The following is a 24826-nucleotide window of genomic DNA, read 5'->3' as shown; positions in this document are numbered from 1 at the left end:
TTTACATTTAAGGTAGTTATCGATATGTATGTTCTTATTCCCATTTTCTTAATTGTTTTGGGTTTGTTATTGTAGGTCTTTTCCTTCTCTTGTGTTTTCTGCCTAGAGAAGTTCCTTTAGCATTTGTTGTAGAGCTGGTTTGGTGGTGCTGAATTCTCTTAGCTTTTTCTTGTCTGTAAAGGTTTTAATTTCTCCTTCAAATCTGAATGAGATCCTTGCTGGGTAATCTTGGTTATCGGTTTTTCCCTTTCATCAGTTTAAATATGTCCTGCCACTCCCTTGTGGCTTGCAGAGTTTCTGCTGAAAGATCAGCTGTTAACCTTATGGAGATCCCCTGGTATGTTATTTGTTGTTTTTCCCTTGCTACTTTTAATATTTTTTCTTTGTATTTAATGTTTGATAGTTTGATTAATATGTGTCTTTGTCTGTTTCTCCTTGGATTTATCCTGTATGGGACTCTCTGCTCTTCCTGGACTTGATTGACTATTTCCTTTTCCAAATTAGGGAAGTTTTCAACTATAATCTTTTCAGATATTTTGTCGGTCCCTTTCTTTTTCTCTTCTTCTGGGACCCCTGTAATTCGAATGTTGGTGCGTTTAATGTTGTCCCAGAGGTCTCTGAGACTGACCTCAATTTTTTCATTCTTTTTCTTTATTCTGCTCTGTGGTAGTTATTTCCACTATTTTATCTTCCAGGTCACTTATCTGTTCTTCTGCCTCAGTTATTCTGCTGTTGATTCCTTCTAGAGGATTTTAAATTTCATTTATTGTGTTGTTCATCATTGTTTGCTCTTTAGTTCTTCTAGGTCCTTGTTTATGTTTCTTGTATTTTCTCCATTCTATTTCCAAGATTTTGGATCATCTTTACTATCTTTATTCTGAATTCTTTTTCAGGTAGACCGCCTATTTCCTCTTCATTTTTTTTGGTCTGGTGAGTTTTTTCTTTGCTCCTTCATCTGCTGTGTGTTTCTCTGTCTTCTCATTTTGCTTAACTTACTGTGTTTGGGGTCTCCTTTTCACAGCCTGCAGGTTCGTAGTTCCCGTTGTTTTTGGTGTCTGCCCCCAGTGGCTAAGGATGGTTCAGTGGGTTGTAGGCTTCCTGGTGGAGCGGACTGGTGCCTGTGTTCTGGTGGATGATGCTGGATCTTGTGTTTCTGGTGGGCCGGACCGCATCCAGTGGTGTGTTTTGGGGTGTCTGTGACCTGATTATGATTTTAGGCAGCCTCTCTGCTAATGAGTGGCGTTGTTTTCCTGTCTTGCTAGTTGTTTGGCATAGGTTGTCCAGCACTGTAGCTTGCTGTTCGTTTAGTGGAGATCTCTGCGAGAGCTTTCACCGTTTCATATTACGTGGAGCCGGGAGGTCTCTGGTGGACCAATGTCCTGAACTTGGCTCTTCCACCCCAGAGGCACAGGCTTGACACCCAGCCGGAGCACCTAGACCCTTTCAGCCACACAGCTCAGAAGAAAAGTTAGAAAAAAAGAAAGAAAAAAAAATAATAAAGTTATTTAAAAAATTTTTTTAATTATTAAGAAGAAAAAAATTTTTAAAAAAAGAAAGGAAGAAGAGAGCAACCAAAACAAATCCAGTAATGATAACAAGTGCTAAAAACTATACTAAAAATAAAATAAAATTTAAAAAAAGAACGGACAGACAGAACCCTAGGACAAATGGTAAAAGCAAAGCTATACAGACAAAATCACACAAAGAAGTGTACACATACAACTCACAGAAGGAGAAAAAGGAAAAAAAAATATATATCTATATATATATAAAAAAGGAAGAGAGCAACCAAATCAGTAAACAAATCTACCAATGATAAGAAACTCTAAATACTAAACTAAGATAGACATAAAACCAGAAACAAATTAGATGCAGAAAGCAAACCCCAAGTCTACAGTTGCTCCCAAAGTCCACCACCTCAATTTTGGGATGATTTTTTGTCTATTCAGTTATTCCAGAGATGCAGGGTACATCAAGTTGATTGTGGAGATTTAATCCGCTGCTCCTGAGGCTGCTGGGAGAGACTTCCCTTTCTCTTCTTTGTTCGCACAGCTCCAGGTGTTCAGATTTGGATTTTGCCCTACCTCTGCGTGTAGGTCTCCTGAGGGTGTCTGTTCTTTGCTCAAACAAGACAGGGTTAAAGGAGCAGCTGATTCGGGCACTCTGGCTCACTCAGGCCACGGTGCGGGGGGGTGATGAGGGAGGGGTATGGAAAGCAGGGCAAGCCTGCGGCAGCAGACACCAGCATGACGTTGCAATAGCCTGAGGCGTGCCCAAAATTGCAGCTCTTAAGCTTCACCTTGGACTCCTTTTAACTCAGTAAGGACCAGGAGAGTACTCAGGCCACTGGGCCAACCTCCTCTGTGTGCCACCATCTGCAGACAGGATGCACAGTGGGGGCATCTCCACAGTGTGAAATATGAGGAATGAATCATCATGAAAAATCAGTGGCAATGTTGGCAAGTTCAGTTAAAGACTTGGTGTCCTGGAGTAACTTCAAAACAGAAGGATATTATTATTATTATTTTTAATTATTAGGGCTTCCCTGGTGACACAGTGGTTAAGAATCTGCCTGCCAATGCAGGGGACACAGGTTCGATCCCTGGCCCAGGAAGATCTCACATGCCATGGAGCAACTAAGTCCATGTGCCACAACTACTGAGCCTGAGCTCTAGAGCCCGAGAGCCACAACTACTGAGCCCGCGTGCCTAGAGCCCATGTTCCGCAACAAAAGAAGCCATGACAGTGAGGAAACCCGTGCACCACAACGAAGAGTAGCCCCAGCTCGCTGCAACTAGAGAAGCCCATGTGCATCAACGAAGACCCAACATAGTCAAAAATAAAAACAAATAAATATTTATTGGCATATAGTTGATTTAGAATGCTGTGTTAATTTCAGGTGTACGGTAAAGTGAATCAGTTATACATATACATATATCCACTCTTTTTCTTTTTTTAGATTCTTTTCCCATACAGGCCATTACAGAGTATTGAGTTCCCTGTGCTAAACAGCAGGTTATTATTAATCTACTTTATATATAGTAGTGTGTATATATCAGTCCCAATCTACCAATTTATCCCTCCCCCACTCACCCCTGGTAACCATAAGTTTGTTTTCTACATCTGTGACTCTACTTCTGTTTTGTAAATAAGTTCATTTGTACCCTTTTATTTAAGATTCCACATATAAGTGATATGATATTTGTCTTCTGCAGAAGGATATTATTTTCTCCTCCCATTTTTGTTTCTTCTTGGCCTTCTGACCTGATGATATCAATAGTTAACAATTTCTCATGTGTTTGACCTCTCTTGGGTTGTGAGGTTTTTAGCAGCAATAGGATCTGCCACTGTTTTCAACATTAATGTATCTGGAGCAGAGTTTTTTACCAGGCACTGGTTGCTTAAAATATGTCAAGGAACAAGATGCATTTTTGAGAGGCAACTGGCTTTATTAACCATCCATGTTTTCAGTGAACTACTTTTTGTGCGTCAAACAGTACTTTGATCAGCATCGTTTTTGAAGGAAACATTTAAAAATGGAATATGATCCATTTCAGATCAAACAATAGGCCTCAAGCTCAAATTATAAGTGTGGATATTTGTGCCAAACTGTGTTTACTCTCGATTGTGAAAATTTTACAAAACGCTGGCTTTGATTTCCAAGTGCTGAGGTTTGAGGACGGGATGCTGTCTTTTGAAGTTACTCTCTGCACTAAAACTGAAGAAAAGAGAGCAAATACTTCTGAACAACTACCTGCTTACTAATTTTCATGATTGCCTGGCTGAACAATCTACTGTAAAGCAAATGAAATGAAATCATTAAAAGTCATTTTTCTGTTGCTCACCACTCCAGGGAAAGGTACAGCCAGAAACATTCACATCATTGAATAATATGTGTGATGACCTGGCAGCTGGCCTACTTTGCTTCCAGTGTCCAGTTCTCTCAAAAGTTTTATTTGTCACACCCAGAGGTTTTCTGGTCCACTGATGGCCAGGCTTGTTGATGGACTTTTGTAATGTTTAAGTTTCTTGTTGGCACTGTTATTTCTTGTTTTGTTTGCTTTAAAAGATGAGAAATTGTACTCTTTCTTGGATTAAATGTGGAGGCCAACTACCCTCCCTAGTCCTTTTCTCAACATTTCTATTGATTCCTGATCAACAGATCAATCCCCTGCCTTATACTTAACAAATGAAACCACTTAGACTCAGGAAGATTAAATAACCTTCCCAGGGTCACAGTGAGAGTAAATAGGAGAATATGGAGTAAGCCCAGCTATTCTTGGTAAACTGTGCTTTATTAGCCCATTATTCTATCAGAAACTGCCCAAGGAGGGAGAAAAATTCATTACCTATAAGGCTGCCTTTGTTTTGCTCTTTACAATGACATGCCTTACGGTTTTTGTTTTTATTTCTATTTCTGTTGAAAAGGTTTAGCTATTTTACCAAAGACACCGATGAACCTTCTCATTGCATAATTTCCTGAGCCAAAAGAAAATTAAGTTCACTAGATTTTTAACTCAGAGTTCCCCACCCAACCTATCATTGTGTGCAGCAAGCACACAAGTTACAGGTGTGCTGTGAAAAAGAAAGATCTTATTTGGACGCTCCAGAATAAATTTAATTTTTAATATTATCTCTAACATTCTATAATTAGATTTTATTATAATTTTAGAAAATAAATACAATTTTTCACCAAGCTCTAAATCCCTTCCCATTTCTCCACTGCTACATAACATTATCATATTCACACATATTATTACACATATATATGTGCTCTCATGTAAGAAAGGATGGAAAGGGCTAGTTTATTTTTTTTAATTATTTATGTACGTATCTATGTCTGCGCCAAGCAGCATGAGGGATCTTAGTTCTGCGACTAGGGATTGAACTGTGCCTTGTGCAGTAGAAGCACAGCGTCCTAACCATTGGACCGCCAGGGAATTCCCAGGGCTAGTTTAATTTAGACTATTTATTAAATTAAGGCCGACTGAGTCTCCAGATAATTTTAGACAAGCAGCTTAACCATTAAGGAGCTGGATGCTGGTACAACGTGGTTTAAAGGATATCAAGGTATTTGCACAGAGTCAGTATCTCACTGATTTGTTCATTTAACAAATATTGATTGTGTGCCTGATTCCAGGGAGTAAAGGATGCGGTAGTGAATGAAATAAAATCCCCTGCTCTTATGGAGCTTTCAGGGGAGACAGAAACTAGAAAAAGAAGAAGAGGAGAAGGAGGAAGAAGAAGGAAAAGAGGAGGAGAAAGAAAAAGTTGGGGAGTTCTAAGCAATATAAAGAAAAAATAATGCAGAGGGTAGAGGACAGAGAAGGACAGAATGCACTAAGGGTAAAATCTGAATGCCTGGTGAAATAAGGAAGACATTTAGACAAGTAACAGGGAAAGCATGTTCCAGACAGAGGGACCTACCTGGGGGGTGTCACAGGATCAGTCAGGAGGTCAATGTGACTGCAGCTTAGCAACGAGGAAGAAGAGGGGCAGGGAACGTGGTCAGAGAAGTTGCTGGCAAGGCTGCATGGGGCGCCCAGGTCAAGGCTAGGTTTTCATTGCTGTGTCTGAGACTCCTGACACGCATTGCTTTAGGCAATTCCTTAATTATTTTGATAACTAACTGTGAGTTTTGGGATAGTCTTCTACCACTTTTTAAGAGTAGTTGAAAGCCCGTGGGAACACCATCCATTTCTGTCTTGACACAATATATTTTCTGAAGGTAATTTATGAGAGGAGTGATTTTCTTCATTGCTAATTTTTAATAGCTGCCATCTGATCCTCTCAGAGATGTACAATTCACTCTTAAAACACAAATTTAAAAATCCACTCGACGATTAGAGTTCTTGGAACTCATGGATTAACTAAACTTAAACAAATAAGCAGAACTTCAGACTCCAGACTTCCTACCTGGGATGAAATTTAAAATAAACCTTGTAACAGAGGAAAAGCGCTTTGCTTTTGCAGTGCTGTTAGGCTACATATTTTGAACGCTCCTAACAAGCAGGGGTCTTGGCAACACCATGAAGAGCGGGGCTATTTTTATTCTGTAGGTGAGAAGATAAAGGTATAAACATATAAATTTCTTTTTTCTCAAGCCAAACTATTTCTCACAGTGTGCCTTATCATGGTTTACTTAAAGTTTTGAAAACAGAAAGGGTTAGGAATGCCGTAGGAAATGGCCATATATTTACATATATTAGTCTTCAAATAGAGAGATATACGTGCAGATAATAACCAAATACTCTTTCTAGAAAGGAGAGACTGCAAGTAAAATTATTTCACAGGAACAGCATATTCTTGTAAGTTTTCAAAAACAATTATTCTCTAAGATTTTTTAAAGTGTAATCATGTCTAAAGTTAGAGAGATGAAGTTTATGACCTTTGAAGTCTCACCCAACCTTCTGTTGCACACACACCTCTATACATTCATACACACACGCACACACACACACGTGAAGGAACTCCGATGAATACTCATGCTCTCAAACATATTTATCTTCATTTTCTATTTGAATAATTTTAGGAGACTCCAGGAAAAAGACACAGCACATGAAATACAAACTTTTGGATGATTCAGACCACCCTAATGTGAAATACTTAAAATTAAAACATTTAAAAATTAAAAATATGACTTTAAAAAGTTCTAAAGTACCAACTCCTTTGAGTAATTGCGTCTTTAATTCCTTGCTCCTGAGAACAGGAGAAAATGTGTATCAAGACGCAAGGAACGCTGGGCAATCCAAAGGAGATGATAAATAATACTGGCGGGAAATGATTTAAGTGAATCCATCTGTTTGTGTTGTAAGACTCAGTTTTAGTTGAACGAAAAAGGGACTAGTATGTCTGATAAATACATGCCTCTTTTCCACGCCCACAGGAAAATAGTCAGCCCTAATATTTTTCCAAAACAAAAAAGTATCTAAAGTATAGAGATTCAAAAAAAAAAAAATCACAATGCCATAATTAAAGTTCTCTCTCACTTCAAATTTTCCATAGGCAAAACTCAGTCTAACTTGTAGGTGTAGAGATATCTGTAATAGTTGTAATAGGATGATAAGAATCATAAAAATTATAGGAATCTGGAAAGGGACTACTCGCTGCAGATGTGATAAGCATGAAATTAGAGAGATTATAAAAGCAGAATGACAGAAAGGCATCTCGACATAGTCAGTGACTCATAATAGAAAAGCAAGATGGAAAATGCAAATTATATTTAAATCTCCCAGTTTTAGGCTTTAATCAAAGGACTCCTATGTGATTTCATCCATTTATTTTTATATTAGTAACTGCATAATAATTGGTTGCATTTCAACTGTTTAAATGAATGCTGACTGATGGAGCCAGAGGACACACTGTTTACTTGATTTGTGCAAAGAACAGATTACATTAGTCCCGTCTGGAAACAGGTCATTTATCTTCCAGTGTTTCTGTTCTTTCAGTTTATCCTTGCATCCCCCTACCTCTTTTGCCTCCTGCTTCTTATTTTCCTCCTTAGATTCTCTGCACACTTTATTTAATTCCATTTCCTTAGACTCTTTGCCACATAAAGGGGCTTTGCTCAGCCCCTTCCCACAGTTTTCTTGAAAACTGGGTGGCAATCACTGTCACTTACATCACACCTACTTAGAGAATCAACCCCAACTTGCCATCTATGCAAGGAAACGAGCTTCCAAACAGAAAGGCCCATCTGATCAGGGAGAGGTATGATTGAATTTCAGCTCTCTGATTCTTGCTGGATATTTTTCTCCCTTTTGGCAGGCTTTCAGGGATTTGTTTAGTTGAATTCAGCACGCATAGGATATAGGTTATTTTATAAATATTTAGCTCTGCTGTGACAGCAGTCTAAAGATGGCACAATGCAAAATCCCTTCCAAAGTAATCAATGATGGAGATTTTTTAATGTACTTTAAGACTCTTGCCATTCCCGGGGCTCTCATCTCTACCATCTGCCTTGGTGGTATCTTCCGTGGACATTCTTTTCCTTTCACACTTTGCCCTTCTTGAGCGCAGGCATATGAAGTCGGGGGCAGGACACAGAATATGAAGCTGTTCCTCACATCTGTTCCATCATTTTCTCCATTATTTCCAGTGAATATGCTAACCATAAATTTCTATCTTCTTGACTTTACCATGTTGGTTATTTTAAGAATTTTAATTTTATTACCTAAATGAAGAAACTGAGAGGCAGAAAACCAAATCCTTTCATTATCTTGTCCTCAGCCAAGGAAAAGACCAAAAAATCCTAATTTTAAATTATCTTAATTTGTCATTCTCAATTTTTTTTCTAGTAAGTCTTTAGGACAAAAGAAAGAATTCTGAACTAATTGTGTGGCCTTGGGGAAGTTACTCAATATTTCTGTGCCTCAGTTTCCTTATCTGAGCCTGTCTTCTGAGCTATACAAGAATGTAGAACACAAATTCATACTTCATCTCTCGGGTTACATATTATTATTGTCTAATATTTTAATTCTTTCCATTAAAAATCTTTTAAAAATAACCACAGATCTGGAAATACCATTATTTACACATATAAAGTTTGTCTGGATGGAATCATGGTTTTCAGATTTATGTGTTCACCATTTTTATTAGATCTCAGACTTTTTCTCTGCAATTACTTTTTTTTTCTAGAATACATCCATCATACATTCCTTTAGTTAAGATCTGGTAGGTGGTAAGGTTTTGACTTACCTGAAGGTATCTTTAACACATTCCTAGTCTTCTGAGATAGATTTTCCCCACACACAATTTTAGGTTGACTATTATACTCTCTCAGAACTTTGAAGAAAATATTTTCCTGTGTTCTGACACCCTTTATTTGTGACAGTTCAACTCTCAGACTGATTAAAAGGTAATGTATCTTTTCTCTGGCTAACTTTAAGATTTCTTTTTGTCTTTGATGTTCTGTAGTTTCACTGTTTTGTGTCTATGTGTGAATTTTTTTTACTCTTTCCTCTCCTTCTCCTCAAATAGTTTATGTTCCCTATCCTCTACTAAAACTATGATCATGTATATTACACTTTCTAATTCCTTCTCCTATATCTCTTAAAGTCTTTTACATTTTCCAGTTTCTCATCTATGTTTCATTCCATGGAATTTCTTCATATTCTCTGCCTTCCAGTTTACTAATTCTCCCTTCAGTAGTCTTTTATGCCATTTAACCTATCATATTTCCCTGATTACATTTCCCAAAGACATTTAGCTGCCCTACAATTATGGCTTCTCGCATTGCTATTTTTTTATGACCTCATGTTTTTCTTTAAACATTTGAGTATTTTTTTAGCGCTTAAGTATCTCAACCCTTTTAGAGATCTGTTCAGGTTTTTTTTTTTTTTTTTTTCTGTATTCTCTAACTCATGGTGCTTTCTTGCATGTTTACAGTGATCTTGCTTGTAAGCTCCAATTTGTTTGAACTTGGTATGTTGGGGTTGCATGGCCCTTAACTGGTGATGCTTTCCTCCAAAATTTATCTGTACATATTTTTGTAGGGAGCCAAGGGGTCCTTCTGAATTAGAACCACTTCAGTGCCCCTTTAAAAGTCTCAGGTTTAATGTGGAATGCTCAAATTCCGTTCCTCCACCTTGCTGGGGTCCCAAATGAGTCTCTGCATTCCTGAGCTCATCTGCATTTGCCCTCAGTGCAATCCCAGTTTAAGTATTTGCCCACATTGTCCTGTTCCTGACCCTAGTGAAAGCTCAATTCTAATCCTCAGGTCATGAATGACTTGTAAATTACAAAAAGTAATGAACATTTCTAAAGAGCAGAGAGGACCAGATTAATTTTTGGAACATCAGATTACCTTTCCATGGTTTCTTTCAGTAATGCAATGCCAATAAAATGGTACTTTGTGGAGGAAGTGTCTTCCTACACTCAACAGTAGAGATTTAAGCCAAGTCAGTGCTTAAATGGTTTCAAGGAATAGTTACCAGTATAAAGTGGGTGATCAGAGGGGAAAGAAAGTACTAAATTTTCTTTTCTAGATGTATGAAACAACAACAGAAGTCTTTCCTTAAGTTAGTCCTTCCTTTTAAAATTAAGTTTATATTTCAAGGTGGTCTCTTGCAATATTAGTGGAATGTGAGTACTGGGTCTCTAACCCTCACAGAAACACTGCCATTTCAGGACTTCTGCTTCTGGCTATGATGCAGTAGTTTGTAGTAAATCCATGCTTCTTTGAGAACAAATAGAAAAGTTGAGTTAAAAATTTAAAAAGCGATCAAGGGAAGGCAAACCAATTCTGAGAGACTAGGTTTCCAAATAGAAGAGACCCTCAGAAGGGTGAGCCAAAACCCTGTGAACTGTTCTTCCATTCAGAGCGTTATTTACTGACCATTGGCATGGAACAAAAGGTTAAGAATCCAAGCAGAGGGATGCAGTTATTAGGAAGGCAAGCCAACAGAGCTTTTAGTAATGTCATGAGGCTGATGACACAAACACTGGAGTTTGGGGCTGCCATGGCAGCCAGAACTTGAATGTCTAACAGCCCAGTGGGAAGAGGGCAGCTTTCCCCTTGAGCCATTTGGTGAATTCTTGAGCTGCTTGAAGATTAAGAAGCTAAGCAGGGAGCTACTAAAAACCTCAGTCGAGTTTTCTGCAACACCGAGAGGTGAAAACTTGTAGTTAGAACATTCTAAGAAGGAGAGGTCAGAGTAGATACCCCAGACTCTCAACTGGGATTCAAGGAGGGGGCCAATTGGGAGATGGAATCTGACAACAACTGTATTTCAGTTTTGAGTCAGCAGAGATTCTGATTAAATGAGGTAATCTTCCCTCCAAATCATTTTACTTTCCTACCTGAAACTTCACTGATACCTAAACTCCTTACCACAGCTCCTGGGTCCTGTATGGCCTCTGTCCACAGACCTGCTTTCATCTCCCATTCTGCATTCAGGGCTCTCCCTTTCTTGTTAGCTTTGTCAGCCATTTAGTATCTTAAGTTGCTGAGGCTTTCCCACACCAAGTTGGGTCTTTATATCTCTTTTGTTATTTGAAAGTTTTCCCTCACTTCCTTATCATAGCCTTTAACACACTACGTATATAGTAATAGCTGTCCATCTGTTTATAGTCCCCACCAGAATGTAAGTGAGAATTCTGTGAGAGGAGGAACAGGGTCTGGTTTAGTCACGGCCGCTCTCCTCAAATTTAGTTCAGTGTCAGAGATAGTGAACACTCCACACGTACTTATTAAGTGATGCTTGAGGGAAGGGTGAAGCTAATGCTTAGAAGCACAAGGGGTGCACTGACACCATCGTGGAAAACCCCATGCAGATCCTAGATGGGAGAGATGATATCAAATTTCATTCTGTACCTGTTTGAAAGAGAAGGAAAACCTCCTACCCACGGTACTCTTGGGTCTTTTGGTTGCTGGCGTGTGAGCTTTTTCAAAGGGCTCGCAAAGGTCCTGAATTGTATTTTCCCCAAATTTAAATACCTCTCCTTTTCTGTATTTCTATCTTTGGGGGGAGGTGAGTGACACAGAGTAAGAATTTCTTTGAAAAATTATAATACGTATAGTAAATGAAGCATTTCCTAGAACTTATAAATACCATACTTCTGGAAAATAATTTTCGTTTTTAACAGACACTAAAAATAAAATTGAAATTTGATAAGTACTGCATTAGCTTTTATATTATAAGATGATGCTTCCAGAGATTATCCCTAACAGTGACACCGATTTTCTACTCATTCCATAAGTTCAAGATAGGATATTTGGTACAGCTACCTTAAAAGAATCTGTATCATCATATAAAGTGGAAATTTAAGTAACTATAGTTGGTTATTGAGGCTTTTGCTTTTTAGAAGAGTCAAACCAAGCACACCTGAGTGTTTCAACACTTGAAGCTTAGCTCATTCCACGACTGCACACTCAATGAGTATGGGCTCTTTCTCCAATAAGTTAGTTACCTGGTCGATTTTGCTTTTTAGCCTTTACGTGGTTAGAGGAAGCAACAGCATAGGATGAAGTGAAGGATCTGCTTTTGGTAAGAGTCATCATCACTGAGTTTTTCCAAGAATCTGGATTAATAGCACTATAAAGACAGGGTATAAAGAAAAATGAAGAAATTATTCATCAATTATTGGGGCGGACCTTACCAGAACCAACCATCATTTCCATAGTAGACTTTCCAATCTGAGTCATGGTTCAGGTTCAGTGACAGAACCACTTTACTTCCAAATGACAAACAAGGTTATCTAAATTCAATCTCTGCTGCAGGGATACAGTACACACTCTTCAAGGAGTCCGGGTTAACAAAAGACAAAAGATAGCTTTACTGTTTATCCAATTACTAGGTTATCAATCACCTTCTCTTTCTACTTCTACAATCATGTTCCTCACAGATTTTCTAAAAACATGGCAAGTTAACTAATTAAGATGCAGGCGAACTTACATTAAATATGAATGGCATAATGCTTCCTTCTATAGCCTTTTAAATTTATTATTCTTGGTGTAACTAAATTAAAAAATCAAGTGCTTATAAAATCATTCAAAGATAATACTCTTTGCAGTATCGTGCAGGAAAAGGTTAGTAAGAGGTCTTTTAACCTACCATTTCTTTTACTGATGATACTCTGGAAAGAAAGGGATGATGAGCCAAATCCCCTAGTAGACACTAATGACAGACCTGCTACTAAACATACTGATGCTATTTACTAGGAGAAAGGTAATGACAGTGAGGCTTCACCTAGGGAATGCTTTTAGCCAGATATCCTTGGTCTGTCTAGGTTATTACTGTAAGTAAATCTGGAATCAATAAATCTCTGGAAGGTTGGGATGGAGAACATTACAAAACACCATGTAATTAATGGGATATAAATTTTGGAGCTGTTCCAAACCAAAATTTATGTGCAGGCATTGCTCAAAACCTTACATGCTGAATCTCAAACAGAATTCATTGTAATTTGAGAGAGAAAAGAATTGGGGAAGTCATGTGGACAATCTTGGACCGCTGCAAAGGAAAAGTGTTTGGTTTGTGTTTGGCTGACACCTGTGTGCTTTCAGGCATTAGTAAATTTGGTACTGGGTAAAATCCATCATTTGCATGAGGAAAATTGGACAATTTGACCTTCAGCCAATCTTAGATTGGCACTGTAAGCGGATGTACCTGGTCTCTCTGGGTGACTTGTAAATAAACCTGAAATGGATGGAATTAAAGGGCCATGAATGGGTGGAGATTGTCATGTAAGCTGTATAATTAATGAGGTATAATTTGGAGGTGTTCTATAACCAAAGTGGCATCCTCTGTGCAAGCATCACTATGTGTGCATTGCTTACAAACGTGCATATTAAGTCCAAACCAGAACACATGCTAACGTGGAGTAAAAGGACTTTTAGGGTGTCGTACTACCAGTTTGAGACCTCTCAAAGGGAAGGATGCTGGGCATTGGTTGGCTACTTCCTCTATCCCTTTATTATTAGTAAGTTTAGCAATGGGAGAGATCTATAATTTGTGTTGAGTCTGATTTGACATTCTGCCACTTGTCACCTCATTTCTTCTCTTTCTTTTTCTTTTTTCAGAGAGATTTTTCTTCAACTGTTGACCCAGGTATTTTAAAACTTCATCTTTTCTCCTTATTTTAAATAGCATTTGAAATGTGGAATGAACTCCAGCAATTATCAAATACAATTAAGGAAAGCCCACAAAATAATATTTGTTTCATATCCTTCTTAGAAATCTCATCCTAGGCACTTCACAAATGCCTGGCATTTTGAAACAATAAAATCAAAGAAAACTTTGAACCTGAGATAGATAAGTACACCACTTATTTCCTTCTACCACTATTCTTTCAACAACTTTTGCTGGACTGATTGACTTATAAGACTTAAAAAAAAAAAAAAAAAAAGAAAAAGACTTACTGTGAAGAAATTTTATGTAATGTATATGTGGCCTAGATGTTTTCTTAGCACATTGTACAATAAATGGGTTGTGACTTTTCTATGTAGACTTTTAAAAGATAAGACCTTAACATTAACTGAATTTATTTTTTAATATCTTAAAAAGTTATATTATGAAAGCTAGCTCAAAAACTGCCTGCTACTGTTTTATACTTCTTTAATAAAAACATTTAAAATATGCTCATTTTGAGAAGTTTCATAAAGTGCAATAATGGAGCATCTTTAATGTATGGGAAGTTAATGAACTTCAAGATAAATAAAATTCCAGCTATATATCCTTTCTTAATATAATAAATATTAATTTATTAAACAGATATTAATAAAATAACAAATCAATATATGTACAGGTGTGTGTGTATATGTGTGTGTATATACACACACACGCATACACAGTCTGTAATTTACAGGCACTTTCAAATGCATTGCTTTGTGTGATTCTTGCAATAGTTTTCAGCTGCCTATTGAACTTCACCGTCTTGATTCCTGTTTAAATCTCATGAATACGTAATGATTTGAATTCCAGAGAGGAAAATAGCTTGGGGAAACCTTTACTTGGTCTTCCCACACTAACACAGCAGGGGAAAACTATCTGTGTGTCTGTTGTAGAAGATCTCAACCCTCCTCCACAAAAGTGGATTTTATAACCTTAGTTCTATCTATAAAAACTTCATCCTAGGTCCTACAAGTCTTACCAGGTCCTAACAGTTTCTTTTACTGAGTTTACAGCGTTCTTTCTGCCTAATATACAGAGGCAGGGGTCAGTCACTTCCAAGGCCAACATGAAATGATTAGAGTATGATTTACTTCAGACTTTTTTATTTCTCTCAAGCCTATTTTTTTTAAAGCACCTACTGGCATTCTTCCACCTAATTTTACTCCAGTTGTGCCATTGGTCCCTTTTTTCCTAAGAATTCCTTCTGGTGAGTACCAAGGCTCTGGATTCACATCTCTGAGTGATAGGGCCAAGATTCTGATTCTCAATCCAGTGTCTTTTCACTCAGCTGGATTTAAAACTACCCAGGAGTAAATCATCCAGCTCTGTACCTAAAGGAATATAAGGTGAGGACTGCTTCTACTTTTCACTTCCCACTCTTGTTCTTCTTTTGATCACTGCAGTCCTCAGAGAGCCTCAATGAACAGACAGACATGGAAAGGAAGAAATAAAAGGGCTGACAGGGAAGAAACTTCAAAGGCTAAAACTCAAATCAGTTTTGAAATGAGTCAGCAGGTTTAGGAATAGGTCTCCTAAGTGAAGAGGTTTTAAATTTGGTTTATCATCAGGGCTGGAGATGACCTGAGGCTACCTTTTCAGTATTTTCACGCAGGACAAAGGACGAGTCAACCAAAACTAGCTGTATTTAATGGTGGTACCATTGCTACTTACTTACACATGGTTTTCCCTTAAAGGGCTCAAATTCTCTTCAGAATGAATTTTATTTCTTTATAATGGTGAAAAAGTTGTATCATTCTCAAATTTTATATCAGGACTTTTAATAGGATAGTGAAATTAAGGAAGAGTAAGTTAGACAGTGGAAAAAAGAATACCCAGGCAAGACATCTATTCGTATTTTTAGGACAAAGAGAATGAATGGGATTGTATGCTATTCCGTATCTACTTTGAAAATATTTGAGCATGAGTATTTATTTCATAAAGCAGAATGACAAAATCTTTAGGAGTTAAGCTCATAGAAGTTTTTGAAAGCTTCTTCCTCACGATGATTTCAATGTTAGCCCCCAATCTCATTTAACTAAAAGAAGAGAGAAGTAGGAGAAAAGAAATTTGATGAGAAGTAACAAACAATAACACGAAGAAAGGTGGCATTTAAGAATGCTTGAATGGATTTTTGGTAGAGTCATTCTACAGAAAGTAAGTAAAGGAGCATTCTTGCCACGGTGTGTTTTAAAATAAAGATATACACTGAGAACACTAATTCATTTTCTTAAGCAATGAATATTTAACTATAATTCCCTACTACTTATCAGTATTTGCTGCAGTAGAAGTCGACAGTGGTCAATATTTTCATAGGAAAATATCATCAATGACTTGTAATTTTAAACTTTAGGAAATGTTCATGAAACAGATTGGGTAACATCATCCTGTGGTGATGCTTAGAAGTTTTACAAACGTCCAGGTAATAAGACAAAGTGGAATTATACTGATATGTGAAAGAAAGAATCATTCAAAATTGCTTCTGATTCTATAGGTTTATTAGACTACCAATAATATGTTAATATGGAAGAAACCAATTAGGTTTTTAATCAACAAAGCAAGAGAAGTTAGCCGTCATTAAATTCTTAAGATTTGGAAGGTTTCCATTTCTTTACCAGTCTCAGAATGGTGCTTTATTTATATTCAAAGCCAAGGTCAAGAGAAAATCACTTCTAATATTGCCATCCTGTAGTTCAACAAAGATGTGGTAATTTTTCAGTCATTAGGTCATTAATAAAATTGATGCAAATGTTTCACAAACCTGAAATCATGTGGTAAATGTTCTCATAACTATTATTCACATAAGGTATACTATTTCTATTCTAAATAGAAAAGGACAAACACAGGAGCTCCCTCTGAAAGCACCTCTTTCATGATGATGTTTTCTTCAAAACTCTTTCTAAATCTTTGTATTACCTTTCCTTTAGCTTCGGTAACTCTGACTTTTCAGTCACTTTGTAAAATTATCACTAATACTAAATAAAGTTTATTCTATTTTTATTGAGGTACAACTGACATGTAACATTATATTTGTTTCAGGTACATAACATAATGATTTGATATTTATATATACTGTGAATGATCATCACAGTAAGTCTAGTTAACATCCATCGACATGCAGAGTTGCAACATTTTCTTTTCTTCTGATGAGGACTTTTAAGCTCTACTCTCTTAGCAACTTTCAAATATACAATACAATATCATTAACCACAGTCACCATGCTGTACACTAAATCCCCACGGCTCACTTATTTTATAATTGCGTTAGTACCTTTTTGAACCCCTTGACCCATTTTGTCTACCCCCAACCCCCCACCTCTGGTAACCATCAATCTGTTCACTATCTAAACAAAGTTTAAATTACCAGCTGTTTGAAGATATTTAGGTGCTCTTAGAATGATGATCTATTTTTTGGTCTGATCTTCTGCCTTTGAAATAATGCTAGGAGAGCTGGTCTGGTGGGCTGGGGGAAATCTAACAATCATTTGCAAATGTCAGGTTGGATATCTTTGATTTAAAGATCCAATATAGATCTCGGTCTAGGTAAAACCTAGCCCACCTTTATTCTGGGCTCACCCTTTCCACCCAAAGTGACAGTGGCAGGCATCACCTCAGCTCACTGTTCCCATTTATACTTAAGGCCATACAACACAATTTAAGCCTAATCATCTGATGTTAACCCCTATACTGCTCTGAATTTAAACCATACACCTTTCTGATTTTCAAAGCTGGCCTCTAGCCAACTATAATTGGCTGGGCCTCCCTTCCACTGTAATTTATAATTCATTTTTGGTAAAAAAAAAAAAAAAAAAAAAAAACTTCTCCAAGACATATGAAACCATCAGGAGCACTGCCTAACCTGGATGAAGGTGCTTCATGCAGTTTGATGCTGGCGCTACGGTCCCTCCGGACTGGGGCAGGCTCCAAAGTGGGCAGACCCGTGGCTGAGGTGGTGGTTGTCCAAGTTGATGAAACTCGTCTCAGCAAACCAGGGGGCAAACTCCTCCTCAGGCGCTGGGAAGAAGGACCGTTGATTTTATTACCAAGCATATTTTCTATCACTAACTTCTATATAATGAAACAAAATGGGTTTTTTGGTTTTTTTGGGTTTTTTGCGGTACGCGGGCCCCTCACTGTTGTGGCCTCTCCCGTTGCGGAGCGCAGGCTCCGGACGCGCAGGCTCAGTGGCCGTGGCTCACGTGCCCAGCCGCTCCGCGGCACGTGAGATCCTCCCGGCCCGGGGCACGAACCCGTGTCCCCTGCATCGGCAGGCGGACTCTCAACCACTGCGCCACCAGGGAAGCCCCAAAATGGGTTTTTAATTGGCAGTGAATTCATTAAACTACATTGGTTGAATATCATTTATCTAAAATTTGGGCACTCAGAAATTCAATAAGAAACTCTGGCCAAAATCAATGAATATTATAAAAATAACATTTTGGGGATCTTCATTTCAATGTTTTCACAAATATGGGATTATGGGAAATGAGAATCAATTACCTTTGTGATAATTTTATAGTTATGTTAGTTCAATAGGGCTTATACACCTATACACACATCACGTTAGTTAGTTATTATGACCAGTAGATTTTCCTCAAAAGACACTCGTGTGGGACATGGATTAATTTTTATCATCTAGCACAATAGTAGTCGCTATATCAAAGTGTTTATTGATTTATTTTTAATTTCTTGATTCACAAATGACAGGAGCTAAGGGTAAGAGTATATAACTCACAAGATGTACCACCTCTCTTGTGGTTAACATGACTTAAGACAGGCAAATGGGTAAAGTCATTAGGACCAACTCCTCTTAATAGAAGACTCTGTTGGTCGACCTGTGACCCTCTCTTTGTTATTTCTTTTCCTTCCATATCCTAAGTGGGATCTGTGGCGCCATCAGCACTCAGGCATGGTTCTGAGCTCACCAGCATGAGCACTGGCCCTCTAACGAGAGTCTTAATCTTAAAGGGAAGGTAATCGAACACAACTACAGCAATAGTTATAAGAGGTAGAAGCTCAATCCATTTTTATTTGTGGCCAGTTACTCCAAGGAGAACAACTGTGTAGGCAGAGTTTAACAAAGACTCAGTCTGCTCTTCTTGAAGATGGTAAAAACTCTGAGAAGTGAGGATATGGCACCTCAGGATTCAAGAAGACCTCTGATACCAAATAGTTTCCAAAATCTCTTAAAGATCTGGATATGCATCTTAGAACGTAATTCAATAGGAAGAGAAAAGGTCAAGCACTGTAAATATCCGGATTATTGTCTGTAAATGTGTCACTGACTTCATGTCTATTTTGAGGCCCAAGGGAATCAGTTACTCTCTCCCCATTCCTTTATTGTTATATCATGCTTAGCGGTATCTTTCTCAGAGAAGTAGATGTTCGAAGGAAACTTAAATAACTTAATTGACAAAGTTGTGTGAAGGACACTGTCCTGAATCAAGAGACTCACAATGGCAAGAACACAGATGTAACTGACTGACCACCAGCTCCAGAAGACAGCTGCTTGTTTACCAAATAAATAAGTGTGCTGGATGTACCTGAGACCACTGAAATTCTGATTCTTTTTTTTAGTCTTTAGTATGATTTGTTCTTAACTAATACTGAGGTCTAAACTGGGTCCAGAACCCTATTCCCTAGAGCTTACTTTTGTAAAACTCTTATATGTTATATGTAAGAAGAAAATATATGAATCATGAAGGCCATTTAAGTAATCTAAAATCAACTAGAACTTTTCTAAGTTCAAAACTTGTTGGGTTTGGGAAAGACATGAGGGTACTATGAAGGCTACCATACTAAGAAATCAAAGAGCAAAGGAATCTTGCGTTTCAGAAGGCAATGAATTTTAAACAGAATCCACCAGAGTGGGAGCAGGGATTTTTGCTGTTTTTTTTTTTTTTATTTTTTATCACCACTATATCTTTAACCCACAGAACAAATCCTGGCATAGAGAAGAAAAAAATTTCTTGAACGTCTGAATAAAAAAACTAATGCAAAAAGGTAAATTTTTTTCATTACAGAAAGCTATCACGTGTAAGGATGGAAGTCTTTATGTTTACATTAGTATTACTTAGGTCACCATGACTGACAGACACATCTTTGGGGAGTCACTGATATGAATCTCCGTGTGGGTTTGGGGTGACAAGAAAGAGGCCCAGGAGACGATGGGAAAAAACAGTTTCACCCTTTCAGGAGCATGTCATTAATACCTACCTTGGGAACAGCCAGCTTGTCTTTTTCAGAGCTTTCTTCAGAATCAGAGCAGGTATAGTTTTCACTGAAGGAAACGATGGGGTTCACTCTGGGCTTGTGAACGGCCTGGATGGTGAGCTGCGTGCTGAGAAGGTTGCTCACTGCCCTCAGGGACGTGCACACGTTTGGGGGCAGAGAAGGGTCTGCCAGGAGGTCGGTGATGAGACCGTGAGCCTCGCCCATCACGGCAATATCCACAGTGATACTGGTTCCTGGAGACTGAGACACCAAACACAGGAGGTCGGGCGAGAAAGGCCTGAGGCTGGAGGCACAGGGAGGGAAACTGGGCTTTTTCTGAAAAGCAGACTGAAGCGACACTAGGGTTGCAGTAAAGTAACATTCAAATCACATTTCTGTTTCAAATTTTGCCAAAATTTGCCATGGCTTTTGTCATGTTTGTGTTCAGGGCACATTTTTACTGTTAGAACCTATGGAGGCACTTTGAAGAGATACAAAGATAAACACCAGTTTTTAAAAAATAGAAAGTTTCAGGAAACAAAAATAATTCATATTGATCACTCCTTATGAAGAGCTCAACATTTTAATGTATATTATTTAGAAAGTGTCCATTGATAGATGAATGGAAAAAGATGTTTTACACACACACACATACACACACACACACACACACACACACACACAATGGAATACTACTCAGCCATAAAAAAGAAATTTCAGTCTGAAAAGCAACACTAATATAGTATAAAATTTTAATTTTAGTAATATTCTAGTGTGATATTTGAGCTGGGTGTGTGATAATTATTCAACTAATATTAGAGATAAGTATAAAAAGCAACTCAACTTGGTGTTCAGATTCACAAATTGTCCCTCTTCTTGTGGCTGGTTAGAACAGAAATTTCATTTCTGGAATTACATGGCACATCTGTACTATTCTGCCAAACTGCCTATCAGATTCAGAGTTACTACTCTATATTTGCTAAAGAAATGAAGAGCATTAGAAACAGAGGACAGGACCGTTCCTCACCCTGCTGGTCAGGCAGGAACGTAGGCGGGAAGATGTGGGAATAAGGGAGAGCATGGGCAGGGTCAAGGTTAAGAAAGTAGGTGAAGCTTAAAGAGGGCATGCAGATGACTGTTAATATTGGAATGCTACCACAGTATGAGGCATGAGGAACCCACGGAACTGTAAACTGAATAACACAGTGATTGGCGTGAGGTTCTGGAACTTGGCTACTTACATCCCAATCATGACTTCCTGACCCTACCACTTGCTAGCTGCATGATTTGGCAAGTTAGCAAGCTCTCGGTGCTGTGACTTCTCCATCTGTACAATGGATGTAGTAGGGTACCAACCTCAGAAGGTAATGATAAGAAGTAAAAGGGAGATTATAGGTAAAGCACTTACTGTTGTGCTGTAAGCAAACAATTATAAGTGTTCAATAATGATAATGGTATAAATAATAGTAATAATAATTCTGGAGTTTTTCAATAAGAGGCTATTAGACATTTGGCTATGTATTTGGGAGAAAATAAGGTTTATTCATTCTTTCACAACAGACTTAAAAATAAACTCCAGAGAGATGAAAAATTTTATAATCTTGGGATTAGGAAGACCGTTAAAAATAATATAAATGGCATAACTGTCAAGAAAACATCTAACAGATCTGACTAAATGAAGACATAAACTTCTCATAAGCAAATATGCCATAAGCAGAGGTAAAAAACAAATAGTCCATGAGAAAATATCTGCCACCCAGAGAAGGTAAAACATATGCAAATAAAAGGCCTTTAAAAAAAAATCAATAAAAGATAAACTTGGAAAAAGGAAATGAATATACAATTCAAACAAAATTTAACAATCAAATATACAAAAGCTACTTGCCTCCTGAATATTGAAGACACAAACTAAAGTAATAAAAACAATGTTTACTTATTAAATTGCAAAATAATAAAAGACTGCTAGCACCGAGTATTAGTAATGGTTTGGGGAAATGAGCAGTGAGTAAAAAATAATCCAATATTTTTGCAAAGAAATTCTTGCTGAGTCTATCAATTTATAGTTTAAATGTATATATCCTATAATCTAGCAAGACAATGTAGACATCTAGTAGTCCAAAGAAAAACTACATATATACAAAAATATAAAGATAAGGTCACAAAGGATACTGCAATGCTCTGATAACAATCAAAGAATGTGGCCATAAATGCATCATCAACAGAGAAATTGTTTAAAAAAGTTATATTACAAATATACTATAAAGTATAATGCACTTATTTAAAAGATTTGGGTAGGTCTATAAACGTTTGTTTGGAAGAATATTCATAAAATATTGTTTTATTTTTATAAAGTATGTCACAGAAAAAGTGAACATATGTTTTGCAATCAGAAAAATATGATAATTATGAAAACACCCAACATCTGTGAAGGTATCTAGTCTTATAATAACTATAAGCAAGGATAAATTATTCTGTAAAGCTATCATATAGCAATTATGTCTTTTTGTACTAGAATAATAAGAGTAGCAATAATAATAATGGTGGAGAATAATGGTGACAGCTGATATTTATTCAGCACAGTCTATAAGGTAGGTACTCTTATTACATTCATTTTTATTCGTCAAAAATAACTTGCCAGGACTTCCTAGTGGCGCAGTGGTTGAGAATCCACCTGCCAATGCAAGGGACACGGATTTGAGCCCTGGTCCAGGAAGATCCCACATGCCACGTACCAACTAAGCCCGTGTGCCACAACTACTGAGCCTGTGCTCTAGAGCCCGCGAGCCACAACTACTGGGCCCGCGAGCCACAACTACTGAAGCCCATGTGCCTAGGGCCTGTGCTCCGCAACAAGAGAAGCCACCGCAATGAGAAGCCCACGCACCACAACGAAGAGCAGCCCCCGCTTGCCGCAACTAGAGAAAGCCCGCGCGCAGCAACGAAGACCCAACACAGTCAAAAGAAAATTCATTAATTAAAAAAAAAAACCCATGAAAAAAAAAAAACTTGCCAAATAACTGAGTCAAAAATAACTCAGAATCAGATAGCTAGAGCATGGAAACGTCAGGCTGCAAACACAAATACATACTCTATTTCCACAGTTCAAGAGCTGAACTAGCAGGCCGAAATAAATACTGAATGTTTTCATTGTATGTTACTAAATATATCTGTAATGATTTAACGCTTTATTTAATCATTGTGCCATGTTTTTCTCTCTTTGTAGGTTTAAATATCTTCCATGAACCAACATGAAAATTTAAGTGTAATATTAATAGCTTTAGGATATATAATTATGTGTATTTCACATTTTTATTTACATTGATAACTTAAAAAATGTTTGTGAGAAATGCCACTCAGTTAGGTTAACATTCCCTTTTAGAAACGAATTTTCAAGTGCATCTCTCATTATTATGCTTCTGAAAAACTCACCCAGTGTGATCTTATGAAACAGTAATGTTTATGCCTACCCATGTTGTTCTAATAATCTTAAACTAGTACATCACTGTATTATTTCCCTAAAAAATTAAATTTTAAGTCAAACTTTGTACCCAGGACATAAAATTTTAAGACGTTTTGACAATAAAATTAACAGTTTATGTTCTAATAGTTAATAGATTTTCTCAAAATGGTCTCAGTACATAAAACTTACAAATCTGAAGAAAAAGTAGAATGTGCTCATTGACAATCATAATTACATTTTAAAATACATTATTGGTGAGAAAACAAATGCATCTTATAATTCTCTAATTTTATGTCTTTTTTTTAAAGTAATGGATGTATTTCTTATATACTCAGAAAAAAACAAATAACTAAAACTTTAAAAGTAACTTTAAAATAGAAACAGAACCGAAAACTCATCCTTGTAAGCCAATGTTAGTGTTACATAAGAACTTAGAAAACAAGCACATTATGTAATTCAATGTTACTTATACTGTAGCTTTTGTGAAAGCGAAGGTCTTCAAGTGAAGACAAAAGCAATACTCGGGCTAAGCTGATTTGCTTTGTTGTGCAACAGAAACTAACACCGTATTGTGAAGCAATTGCACTCCAATAAAGATCTATTAAAAAAAAAAAGCATATTACCCATATTGGAATCGGCTAAGAAACCAAACACTTCAACTATTGGAAAAGTCTCCCTACTGTTATAAAGTCAGGTCTTTGTTTTATTAGTTTTATGATTTAAAAATTAAAATTGTGTAACAATTCAAAGTTTTATCACACATAAGAAGTTATCATCAGTTTTTGGCTCAAATAATGAAAGGCTTCAATGAGGCATGAAATCTAAAACCAACAATCAGATTTGTTTGCCACAAACTTGCCAAGGCTAACCACACACGAAATAATGAAAGACTGAAAGATAGATGGGCTGCTGTTTCAATAAACAGCAGGCAAATTATAAAGACCCAGGCACATCCAGGGAGTCACTATAAAGGAATTTCAGGGGAGAGGGGATTAAGCTGATTGGTAGTGTTTTTTCATCATATGATACAAAATATGAAACAACACAGAGTGACTCACACAGAGTGTATTTCCACACCTATTCAACTTTCAAAATAATATAATTCAATTTCTAGGTATACCAAATAACACTCGGAAAAAATTTCATTTAACTGGTGAAATCTTAGCTAGTGATAATAAACACTAAAGGCTAAGTTTATATTAAAGCTACTTTAAAGGAAAGTCTTAAGCTAACAGCCTGAAATCATCTTTGAGTGCAATAACCAACTCTACTGAGCATAAAACCACAGCTGAGTCTTTTTATGGTGCATATGATCAAATGAATCTTTTCCTTGAAAAGAGTGACCAAGCAATAAAAAACATTTTACTTTGCAGGCTCTCCTTATAATGGAAATACTTATAGTTAACATTTAAGAAAATGCAAGTATAATTTCCTGGGCACTATTTAAATGACAACCAAATTTGGATTGCCACCTCTAAATAGAAAATCTGGAATTTAAGTCTGATAAACAGTGGAGTAAAGTGCAGTTTTATATATCAAACCAA

The 24826-nt window shown here is 37.1% G+C and overlaps 1 protein-coding gene across 1 annotated transcript in view; it reads right to left on the bottom strand.

Moving 5' to 3' along the window:
• Nucleotides 1-24826, bottom strand: part of PDE3A (phosphodiesterase 3A) — a 350866-nt gene that overhangs the window by 42097 nt on the left and 283943 nt on the right. Inside the window, exons 3-5 of the mRNA XM_055085502.1 lie at nucleotides 19826-20083; nucleotides 17469-17623; nucleotides 11911-12035 (exon numbers count right to left, since the gene is read on the bottom strand). Coding sequence (XP_054941477.1) covers nucleotides 11911-12035; nucleotides 17469-17623; nucleotides 19826-20083 — 538 coding nt within the window. The remainder of the gene's footprint in view (nucleotides 1-11910; nucleotides 12036-17468; nucleotides 17624-19825; nucleotides 20084-24826) is intronic.

Source organism: Physeter macrocephalus, chromosome 6 (genome assembly GCF_002837175.3).
Source record: "Physeter macrocephalus isolate SW-GA chromosome 6, ASM283717v5, whole genome shotgun sequence".
In the NCBI taxonomy this organism is placed as follows: domain Eukaryota; kingdom Metazoa; phylum Chordata; class Mammalia; order Artiodactyla; family Physeteridae; genus Physeter; species Physeter macrocephalus.
The sequence above is the reverse complement of the archived record's forward strand: the minus strand, read 5'-3'. Positions and strand labels throughout refer to the sequence as shown.